General features: G+C 44.6%; 1 protein-coding gene across 1 annotated transcript in view; it reads left to right on the top strand.

Moving 5' to 3' along the window:
• plpp4 (phospholipid phosphatase 4) overlaps nt 1-11,502 on the top strand; it is a 47,662-nt gene extending 36,160 nt beyond the window's left edge. Inside the window, exons 6-7 of the mRNA XM_061040586.1 lie at nt 5,640-5,810; nt 9,316-11,502. Coding sequence (XP_060896569.1) covers nt 5,640-5,810; nt 9,316-9,524 — 380 coding nt within the window. The 3' untranslated portion in view covers nt 9,525-11,502. The remainder of the gene's footprint in view (nt 1-5,639; nt 5,811-9,315) is intronic.
• The last annotated feature ends 899 nt before the right edge of the window (nt 11,503-12,401 follow it).

Below are 12,401 nucleotides of genomic sequence, written 5' to 3' on the forward strand. Positions count from 1 at the left end.
GCTGCAGAGCGAGGAAAACAAACAGATGAATACAAAGTCCCCTGAACGCACCGCAGCAATGCACACAGCGGTAAACAAACAGACCCTAAAGCGTCCATGCAACGTCTGCTTCTTATTCCTCTCAGCAGCTCCCCCTGAACACACTGTTAGAGGGGATCAATTATTCACACTTTAAAAAGTAATGAATCCTGAGAGACCGACCTGATCTCCACATCGCTGCTAAATCATCGGTTTGAGATTAAACTTTAATGTTCATCATCTGCACAATGACTTTTACATGTTTACTTTCTACTCTCCTCGTTTATTCTTCATACCTCTGAAATCAAACTGACGTCCATCTTTTTATCCCCCTTCTTGTATTTTAATGCCCCGAGGGTTGACGAAACCACAGCAGAGGCTCAAGATGTGCAAAGAGCGGTAAACCTTGGAGTGATCATTTACAGTAAACTGAACTGTGTTTAAGAAGGGAACCCAGTGATTCTCTGTTTCCCATCAACAGGACCTCCATGACCTTAATCTATATCCTGCTTCTGCTCGGAGTGATGGTATGGGAACCTGTCTCTTTGTGAAATGACACAAGAACGTAGTGACCCTTACTTTACAGTATCGTACTGTAACTTTACCAAACGGGTGTTTGTTGATGAAAGTCCTCGATGGAAAACAAGAGGAATTATCTGGACTATTATCCATCACACTGCCTGCTCAGCCTTCACTTTGGGGATTTGAATGATTCTGATAAACAAGCAGCAGAGCGTGTCCAGCTCCACCCGCCATGACAGAGTCTTGTGCACGCCGCTGGGAGTCGAGACACAAAACGTGAATAAGGAAACGCACGTTTATTCATTTACATTTGAGCAACAAGGCGATTCAAAGTGCTTCACAAAAAACAATCACAAAATCATTCAAACAAAACCTTAAAAATCAAAGAGAACAGACGATAAAATAAAAGAGTTATACAAACAGGTGAACAGGTGAGCAGCTGAACAGGTGAACGGGTGAACAAGTGAACAGGTGAATGGATGAATAGGTGAACAGGTAAACGGGTGAATAAGTGGATTGGTGAACGGGTAAACAGGTAAAGAGGTGAACAGGTGAACAGGTGAATGGGTGAACAAGTGAACAGGTGAATGGATGAACAGGTGAACAGGTAAACGGGTGAATAAGTGGATGGGTGAACGGGTAAACAGGTAAAGAGGTCAACAGGTGAATGAGTGAACAAGTGAACAGGTGAATGGGTGAACAGGTGAATGAGTGAACAAGTGAACGGGTAAACAGGTAAAGAGGTGAACAGGTAAACAGGTAAAGAGGTGAACAGGTGATAAGGTGAACAGGTGAACAGGTTAGCAGGAGAACAGGTAAACAGGTAACGAGGTGAACAGTTGATAAGGTGAACAGGTGAACAGGTTAGCAGGAGAACAGGTAAAGAGGTGAACAGGTGAACAGGTAAACAGGTAAAGAGGTGAACAGGTGATAAGGTGAACAGGTGAACAGGTTAGCAGGAGAACAGGTAAACAGGTAAAGAGGTGAACAGGTGAGCAGGTAAACAGGTAAAGAGGTGAACAGGTGAACAGGTGAACAGGTGAGCAGGTAAACAGGTAAAGAGGTGAACAGGTGAACAGGTGAACAGGTTAGCAGGTGAACAGGTGAATGGGTGAACAGGTCAACGTGATCACGTACACGTGATCTTTGTTGTCCCGATTAAGACGCCACACAGCCAGCACTTGAAGTGGATTATCGGCTCATTTCTGGAGTCTGAAACCAAAAATGTTCAAAGACTAATGACCCAGATTTTAACTCCAGCAGCAGATATCATTCGCGGTGTTTCGAGGACAAATCTTAACGTTTCAGTCTTTCATGTTCCTGAAGTTTTCTCCCCAAAGGCTGAAAAATGATAAATAACTGAAGATATTCTTAAAGTGTCTTTTAAAACATTCAGGGGATGAACGTGAAGAAGACTAACCAGAGATGACGCTGAATATCAAACTGCACTTAAGTCCTCCCGTATATCAGGTAATCTCCTGCACACACTCCAGGGCTGCATTCATCTGTTGACAACGTTGTCAATATTTTTGTCTGCAGCTGTTGAAGCTGTTTTCCTCTGCACCCCCCCCCCCCCCCTCACTGGATCGGGCCCTCCCGACTCCCTCGTCCTCTCTAGAGGAGAGAGACAAACAGGAGATGCATGTTTTTCTCCTACCTTTGTTGCTGTTAGCCGTGGTCGGAGGCTGCGTGATTAGAAATGTGGAGAGGTCGTTCAGGAGAGACGATTATGACTCAGGCGGACTGATGAAACCATGAAAGGAAAGTGTTGGCGTTGGTTAAGCCCGTGTGGCGCTCTGTGTGGGTGGGGAGGATGACTATGAACAGCGTTTCTATACCACAGGGTGTCAATTAATTTCCTCGCATATTTCATTATTTCCCAGCTCTCTGGACTGATTTAAGCGGCTGAATTCATTACCATGATTGATGTGGCCCTCGGTGGATTCAGTCTCCAGAAGTCGATCAAATCCCGCTCACATTTCAGACTTTAGCAGAATCTCATCATCTCAAACATCCGCTGCTTTATTGATTTCACTCTTTGGTGTTTCAGTGATAGGAATGCAAACGCCGTCCGCACAGCTCACTGCGTCTTTAAGGAAATCTCCCCTAACCAGTCAAATGTTTGGAAACTCGAGACATTTATAAAACTACATTTATTGTAGATATGTGAAGAGGCTGAAATGAGTTTCCTCTGAAGGTTCAGCCTTAAGGCCCTGACACACCAAGGAGATCATCGTCGCTCCTATTTGGACTCTCTGATTGGCTGTTGGGAGGTTTCATTTCTCTCCAGCTCTCCTCACAGGTTCAGTAAAGCCCCTTGAGCATGCCGCTGTAGTAGCCATGCTTTAACCCATTAGTGCGGTTTCTCCTTATTTGTCTCCTCCGTCTCTTCTTTTCTTTTTCCACTAAAAGACCAAGAGCTGACAACGACAGCGCCATTTTCAACTTTTTATCAGACATTATTCTCCATTAGTAGACTACCTGTAATACGAGTGGTGACCGACAGCGGTGTGAAAATGGTCTTCTCGTATCATAACAACGGACTACCGCCCCCCTGCTGGCATGGAGAGTTATTTCCTGTCACTGCAGAACGTACGTGGTGGTTGGCCGTCGGCTGTAGTCTTTGCGGTGTGTTCAAGTGAAACTTTTTGGTCAAGACGAGATGCGACATGAGGCGGCCTTCGTTGCCACTAGTTCTTTGCCGTCTGCTTGGTGTGTCAGGGCCTTTACAGAGAGGGGGAGGAGCTCAGACATTTGGGGGGAGCTTGGACTAGAGCCGCTACTCCTTCATATCCAATTGAGCCAGATGTAAAAGCTTGCAGGAACAAAAGACCTTCTAAGCCGTTCAGTGGAACATTGTGGCATCACAAGTCGCTCACTGAAGGAGCTTCGGAGTCCATTTTGAACCAGGCTGTAAACATGTTAATCTCTGCTGTAAAAACAGGCTTTTTAGAATGGGTGTGTATGTGACTTCCTGTGCTTCTGCAGCCAGCCTCTAGTGGACACTCAAGGAACTGCAGGATTTTACACTTCACCATCTGCTTCATTTTTCAACAGTGGAGGTTACTGCTTGGGTTGCATCGTTGAATGAAGCTCCGCCCCTTCAGTGTGAACACAGAGCTGAGAACAACAAACCCAGAGGGAGTTTAACTTCACTCTCTTTTTTAGAGAATCATTACTCACCGATATGTGTAGTTATGATTTATCTGATATGGGTGTGAGAGAGTCTCCTTTCACTCTTCTGTTGTCGTATTGTTAGGATGCTGTTGGACCATCTCATCTCAGGGTCTAATTCAGATGCAGATGCTTCTTTCTGAGGCAGTATGTTTATTGTACAGAGCTCAACAACAGAATAATCTGTGCTGAAACACTTCGACTGACTCTGTTGGCAGATTCTCTGTTTATTCACGGCTCTCTCTCATGCAGCTCGTCTTTCAAACCTGAGCCCGCTTGTTGCTCATGTTTCCAAAATGAAGCCCACATGAGCTCACACGTCTTTGTTAGCTGCAAAACAAAACAGAAGCAAACATCCGGGACTTAAACTAAAATCCCACTGTGGATTTATTTTGTAGACTCATACGAGTTTCCTTTTCAAAGTAGAAATCCAGAGAACAACATTAAATCTATAATTTCTGCTTATTTCCATCATCATCATTTAATGAAATCTCTAATCTTCCCCCCTCAGATAATATTTGAGCCTAAATTAGCTTCTGACTGCTCCCTGACAGCACGACTTCTCTGAGACAGCTGGACGTTCTTCCTCTCTCTGCAGGCGACACACATGTCCCAGCATGCTTTGCACCCTCTCCTGGTTAGTGGGGTGTTCACTAATGGGCAGCTGATGGGTGCTGATGGGTGCTGTTTGGCCTCTGTAGCACTAAACTAATGACCCGGTCTCTGCACCGGCTCCATCAGAACCTGTAATTCAGACAATTAGAGCGCCGCTGTTTCTCTCACACTGACCTCCATCAGCTGACGCACACACAGACACACATACACGCACACACACACACACACACACACACACACACACACACACACACACACACACACACACACACACACACACATACACATACACACATGCACACGCCTCCAGCAGCAGCTCTGCTCCATATGTTTGTCGCTCAGAGCGCAGCTTTCCTGTGACCTCTGTGTGCAGACGAGAGCTGCTGGAGAAAACGGAGATCTGCCTCAGTTTCTTCTCAGTCAGCGTTACTCTGGATACATTGAAGACGGAAGGAAAATGTTTTCTTTAATGGAAACTATTAAGATGCAAAATGTGTGAAAGCTGCGGCGCCACGGGGCGTCACAATGTGGAATAATCAAAGTTTCGGAAAACAAAGAGCAGATCAACAAAATGATTTATTTAAAATGGAGACAAAAAGGCAAAAACCAAAAACAAACAAAGTCCAACAAAAAAGAGAAGAGGACAGAAAAATCCATACTAACAGTTGACAAAGACAGGGTGAAGGATTGATGCTCACACACACACACACACACACATACACACACACACACACACTAACACACACTTTGTTCCTGTGTGACTGTTTAGTGCCGTTCCACCGTGAAACCGTCAGGTGTGTGAGGTCTCAGGTGTTGACTTTTCAACGGAAAATCACAAACTTTCTGTAAGTCCGCATGTCTGCAGACATTTCTGTTGGACTAACCCAGAGTTCATTGCAAGCTTGCTGACATGAAGGACGCGATCATCTTCTATCTCTTCTGTTCGTCGACTGATGCAGGATTCAATAAAGTTTGAAATAAATAAACATTTAAACAAAGCTATCCTGTACATGACGGGAAAACCACAAAAAAATAATAATTAGCCGTCTTTTTTACATTTGTTGGTATTTAAGCACATTTTAATTTGTGATGACTCAGGGAGCTTCTCTAGGGCCACACATCTTTCATACTGAACTTCCTTTGGTAACTCATCTCACTGTATGCTGACGACTCAACTATTTATTTACCAGATTAAAAAACACGTGTTTGTAGTTCAAAGTTAAAAAGGGCGTTTGGAGTCAGTGTTGTTTTAGATGTTGATGAATTATCTGAATATGTGAAAGTCATCTCTTTCTTTCTCTTCCCGTCAGTTGCGTTCTCCGGTCTGGGCTTCACCTCCTTCTACCTGGCGGGAAAGCTGCAGTGTTTCACGGATCAGGGACGGGGGCGGAGCTGGCGTCTGTGTGCCATGGTGCTTCCTCTCTACAGCGCCATGATGATCGCTCTGTCCCGCACCTGCGACTACAAACACCACTGGCAAGGTTCGGCCTCACAGAGAACACATACACACACGAGGACACCGCTCTGGTTTTAGTGCATTTAAAGAAATCCTGCTTATTAAACTCTCTGAGCATTTGATGTGTTTGTGCAGCCTGACAGAGATGACTGTGCACACGTTTTAATCTCACCGGGCTCGGGGCAGTTTAATAATCATAATATGAATAATTAATAAGGAACACTCAAGGGGAAGCACGTTTTGAAACGCTGTAATCACATTTCAGACTCAATCAGCATGACCACACTAAAGAAGAGACTCAAACACAGAGCTGCTCACTTCTCAGGCTGCAGAATGCATCATCACATTCAGCTCCAGTGTAGCTGTTCAGTAAGGACTGGTGAGAGACCTGGAGGGGACGGAGGGGAGGGGAGTGTATGTGTGGGTGGGCTGTAGGAGGTAATGTGATGACAGCTCTGTCATATGGTGCTAATTAGTTTTAAAGAGCCATATGTTCAGGAGGAGCAGCGCGACTGAAACAGACAGCTCCTTTAACGACCAGATTTTATTTCCACAAAAAATTCAACAAATATAAAACTCCTACAAACTCCTCTATGATGTTTAGAATTTAGACTGCAGTACCCATTTTAAACACTAGGTGTCAGAGTTACATACTGCTCCTTTAACGTTGTGTTTGGACCAGAACTGAAAGCAAATGTTTAATGCAACGAGTTCCCAACAAGAGGAAGGAATTTGCATCGCAAATAATTCATGCTGAGAACCTCCAGTTATGCAAAATGAATCACTCCACTTTGTGAATTCTCTCAAATTAAAATTTTTAATTCTCTTTATGCAGATTCGTCTCTGCATCAGAAATGGTCAAACCAAATTCCATTTAAAAATCTTTCATTTTAGGAGTTGTTCCGGGAAGACCTGAGAAATCCTGAACTCAGACTTTATTTTAATCCTCATGTACCTGGTACTGATCCTAACAGGTCATCAAACTGGGACCTGTTACTGGTCCTAGCTAACAGGTCATCAAATTGGGACCTGGTACTGATCCTAGCTAACAGGTCATCAAACTGGGACCTGGTACTGATCCTAGCTAACAGGTGATCAGACTGGGACCTGGTACTGATCCTAGCTAACAGGTCATCAAACTGGGACCTGGTGCTGATCCTAGCTAACAGGTGATCAGACTGGGACCTGGTACTTATCCTAGCTAACAGGTCATCAGACCAGTATCTGGTACCAAGGATCTGGACCCAGCAGGACACAGTTGATGGAGGAGGATGGAGATTAAGGTGAACCAGTTTGGTTTTGTGACATATCTAGAGAATATTTGCAGGTTGTGTTTAACCGCACAAATCTTCCAGAAGTGAAACTCTCCTGAGGAGAATATTTTGGTGACTTTTGGTCGGCACACAGTTGAAGCAGCGGCGGCTCAGCCCGTTAACACTCAGGGCTCCTCGGTCTGCTCTAAGAGTAAACACCAGCTGGGAGCTCCATTAGCTCGGCCGCTGAACCACATGTGATGGATACTAATAGTCCCTGCTTCTCTTTGTGCTCTGGAGGTGAGCCGTGTCCTGAGGGGGAAAGGCCGGGCTAACAGTCAGCGTCTCATTAAGGCCACAAAACGAATACATTACTTCAGGTCAGAGTCTATTAAACTCGTCTGACAGGAGTCGATGAAACACTCACAGGGCCTGTGCATCGCGAGGTTTCTGAACGGTGGAAATCGATGTTTTCTGATATTTCAGCAGAAGGAAATAAAGAGTTTGGTTAGATGCATGGAGAAATATGATTTCTCTGACATTAAGAAATCCTTCAGCTGCTTCAGCCGGCAGCCGGCCGTGTCATTGTGATCTATACGCAGTAATATGGCTTAATATTCACCGTAGCAGTGTGATGTATTGTAGCTTGAAGGGGGGCAGGGGTAATAAGAGAGCTTTCAGTTTGATGGCAGACGGGATGACCAGAGGGAAGACAGCCTCAGTGAGATCTCAGAGCAGATTGATCCTTCTCAGTTTATTTTATCACCTTTAAAACTGGCTGTGATCAACGAGCGCAGAGACACCATCACACTTTTATTAAAACATCAATCACTCCGCTTAATGGAGCACCATCGTTTAGCTCATATCTATTTACAGAGTCTGCAAAACTGTAGAATCTGCACTTGGGGGGTCTCCATTGTAGTATGAGAAATGGTTTTGGTTTCAGCTTGTAGTATCGACCAATCACGTATCAGCAGCCTTTTGGTGTATGCAGGAAAAACGACTCCATTATGACATCCTGACTCCCATCAGCTGTGATCTGACTTTAAACACATATCTGCATTTTAGAGCAGCTAACTTTCTGTTCTACATCAGACAACACTCGAGTGAATCACATACTTGATTCTGTGTCACAAAGCCAATCAGTGTTTAGATTTCCTGACCTCCATGAATGCATCAGAAATGATCAATCTGACCTCCTTTTAAAGGTCACATATCCTCCTCCTCTTCAGTGTAAATAAGTCTCAGAGCTCCTCAAAACATGTGTGTGAAGTTTCTTGTTCGAAATCCACTCTGATCCTGTATTTGATCATGTCTATAAACCCCTCTATTTCAGCCCTGCTCAGAACAGGCTGTTTCTGTGTCTGTACCTTTAAATATGTAAATGAGCGGTGTCTGACCACGCCCCCTCTCTGGCTTGGGTGTCTCGTGCTTTCTCACTCCATGTCCTATTGTTTACAGTGAGAAGGCAGACTCAGAGGGCAGAACAAACACCTAGCTGTGGGCGTGTCACCCACCTGGGGGAGGGGTTACTGCCCTTTGTGATGTCATGAAGGGAAAATCTCCAAACAGCCTGTTTGAGCACACATTTTCTGAAAAGAGGTGCAGGTACACACAAATATATATATATATATATATATATATATATATATATATATATATATATATAAAGACACATATTAGAGTTAGAGAAACATGGTGAAGAGGATTTTAAATAATATGGGACCTTTAAAAATAGTTTTCTCCTCTCGATGACAAACCTGACAAAGCTTGACTTTTTACTTTTTGCTCATCTGCATCATATTTCTGCAAACTTCAGACTCGTTAATGTGAGAAAGAAAATCACAAGAAGGTTTGAAAACGTATCCAAAAATATGTAACTGTAAGAGGGACAGAAAATGTTTGGAGGAGAGAGAGAGGGGGCAGAGGTTGGTTTTGAACCCACAGCCTTAGTACATGGGGCGTGGGACATAACCACTAAGCCGTTTAGCTGTGTGTGTGTGTGTGTGTGTGGTTTAGTGTGTGTGTGTGTGTGTGTGTGTGTGTGTGTGTGTGTGTGTGTGTGTGTGCGCGTGTGCGTGTGCGTGTGCGCGTGTACGTGTGTGTGTGTGCGTGTGTGTGTTTGTGTGTGTGCGTGTGTGTGTGCGTGTGTGTGTGTGCTGGTCCGTATTTATCGTGCCGTTAATGAGGCTCTGATAAAGAGACGTTCAGGTGTTGTTTCTCCGCCTCCTCAGAATCTAAAATAACTTTATTCAAAGGCGTCTCTGTGTTTTTCAGACGCCGTCGTCGGGGGAGTGATCGGCCTGTTGTTTGCGTACGTCTGTTATCGGCAGCATTACCCCCCCTTCCTGCACTCGGACTGCCACCTGCCTTATGCCAGTCTGCCCGCCGCCCCCCACACGCCCCCCCACCACCAGGATGACCCGCAGCCTACCGACAATGCCACCAGCCTCCCCCTGGAGGGTCTGACTGAAGGGCCCGTATGACTAGTGGCCCCCGAGAAGACCCCCCCACACACCCTGACCAAACCAGCGAGTCCCCCTCCGCCCTACAAGTGACGGACTCGTTTACATTCCAGTGGACAGAAACACGACTCATCATCTCCATCATTCCTCTCTTTGTTCCTTTGTTTTGTTCTGATGAAATAGTGATGAGAAAAATACTGGATGCCAGCGCCGAGAGGAAAAACACGTGAGACACCCGACAGACGACCGACTGACGATGAACATTTCCTGATAGACTTTCATTTCAAATGTCTGACGAAGTGTATTTACTGTCCATCTGTTAAAGGATTTGAAAGAAATCCCATGAAATGTCACAGCAATCATTCAGCCAATCAGCACGCTGTACTCTTCACACTGTAAATAACAACAAGAAGTGAGGACAAACGGTGCAGTAATGTGTGCTTCAGAGGATATCAGTGAATTTGTTAAACTCAAGGACTCTCAATTCAAAAATCCTCTTGCTCTTCATTATGTTCTGGTTGTCATAGCAACACAGTCTTATACATAAAACCAATGTTGTAGAGAAGCACTGATTCATTACAAGGACTGTCTCCAGTTTCACACATTCAGCCGTTACTATTTTTTAACCGTTTCTCCACTTTCCTATCGGTCATATTCATCCGTCTCCTCTTTCTCTTTTAATGAACACTAAACTCTTATCTTATCCTATCTTATCTTACTCTTATCGGCCCGATCCAAATCTCCACTCTCACAGACTTTGAGGTGATTTCTTACTGAAGGCCGGAGACACTAAGAAGTGATCTGCTGCGTCTGAAGGTCTAATTCTCAAAGCATGTAGCTCGGATGATAGCGACGCACAGAGAGGCTGTTTGCTCTGCAGCTCAGTTAGGGGAGCATTTAACCCTTTGTGTGTGTTTGTGACTCAGACGCTGACCTATGATGGATTTAAAAAGGTTAAGTGGTGCAAAAGCAACGCCATGTTTAGTGAGTCAGACTCTGAGTGTGTGAGTGTTGAACCACTGAAACATCAGTGACTGTGTGAGAGCTCTGATGAGGACTACAACACAAACTTAGGCACTTTCTGAGTTTCCTTTGGGACTTACCCAGAATCCCACAGTTACCCTCTGAATGACATTTGAGCCCTGCTCCTACAGGTTGTGGACATGCAGCTCTACATCAATAACAGGTGTGAGGTGTGCATGTGGAGGAGGGAGAGAGATCGTGCATTAATCCTCATTAAGAGAGGTCAGACCCTGAAGTTTGTGAGCACATTAGGAGTGAACGAGGAACAGCGCTACAAATATCTGTCGGCACACTGCAGCCCCACAAATCCACCAATCAGGAGACGCCAGGCCTGAGCCTGGAAAAGAGGGTCAGATGTATTAATGATCCTTAATTCATCAATTTATTTAATTTAACGACATCCTGATGAGACGAAAAAACACCAAAGATTTGAAGCTTCTTCTTCTTCTGTTGCTTTATTCCCAGAGCACTTTGTAGCCTCTTCCATGTTTTTTGTAGAAATTATGGTTTATTTGGTTGCCCTGGTTACTGGGTCTGTTTGCCATTGCTGTGACATTAATGGGAAGCTGCAGAAAAAGGAAAACAGAATATTTATTTTGCACAGAAACATGAAAAACAGGAGATTAAAAAGCAGAACGGAGTGACGTGACAGAAACAAATGTGGAAGGTTTTACATTTAATTTTTCTGTAAGTTAGCTAAACGAGCATCTGTGTGCATGTGTCCGTCTTCACCGTTACATTTATTTATTGTAGTAAGAATCTGTTAAATCAGCTGCAGCCTTCACTGAGGCAGTTTGTCTCTGTTCAAATTCATCCATTTTTATTCAAATCAGACACAACGATGACGTCACTCATGCAACCCATCGGCAGCTTCTTTAACAATGTATGTGTGTGTGTGTGTGTAGGTTGTGTGCATGTGTGTGTAGGTTGTGTGTGTGTGTGTGTGTGTGTGTGTGTGTGTGTGTGTGTGTGTGTGTGTGTGTGTGTATGTAGGTTGTGTGTGTGTGTGTAGGTTGTTGACAGAGCCGGTCGGTGTCGGCTGACTAAAGGTAATCCCGCTGTGACAGCCCGGAGGATTCTATGATGAGGAACAGGCGGCACGATTAGAAATGAAGCTGATTAAAAATCATACAGAACAAACATAACGAGCGAACGAGCTGAAGAAAAGAAACAAACACACAAAACAACAAACCTGCAGTGGAGGTATCCAAGCCTATAGGGGGCGCTAATGGGATGTGGATGAAATACTTCAGGAATCGTCCTCATGTAGACTTTTTTTTTTTAAACGTATCTTTCTCTCTGCAACATTTCAGGTCTCTGTAAACTCTCCTTCAGTAAAACTCCTTCCAGGGTGAAGATGTTCAGAAACTCTGTTTAAGGTGTTTCTGTGTCGACGGGGAGAACAGAGTTCTGTTCTTGTAACGTCACGCTGTGCGTCGGTTTCTCCTCCGTGTGACGTCATCGTGCGACGCTGTCACTTTAGTTTTCATGAGATTAGTGCGATGGCTGACGTAACTAGCGCTGATGCTAACGATGCTAAGTGGACTTTTTACACGCTCATACATACACACACAGTTACTCTCCCACTATGATGATGAGCAGAGACGCCTGATTGGACGACGGAGGTCACAGCTGCTTCATACGTACAACACTTCAACGACACAAACCCGGCTGCCAACGTGGTAGGACTTCAGGTTGATGGGACGACTTTGAAAATGAAATGGTCATTGCAGAGGAATGGAGAGGACATCTTTGCTGGTATGGTCACGACAGCCGTGACAGAGCGTTTTTGTGTTACTGCGTTTACATGTGGACGAGCTGAGCTTTCTGTTCATGAAATTTTTACTTCATAGAATCTGATCTGGAGTTTCGAGT

The sequence above is a fragment of the Labrus mixtus genome, chromosome 6, assembly GCF_963584025.1.
Source record: "Labrus mixtus chromosome 6, fLabMix1.1, whole genome shotgun sequence".
Taxonomy (NCBI): domain Eukaryota; kingdom Metazoa; phylum Chordata; class Actinopteri; order Labriformes; family Labridae; genus Labrus; species Labrus mixtus.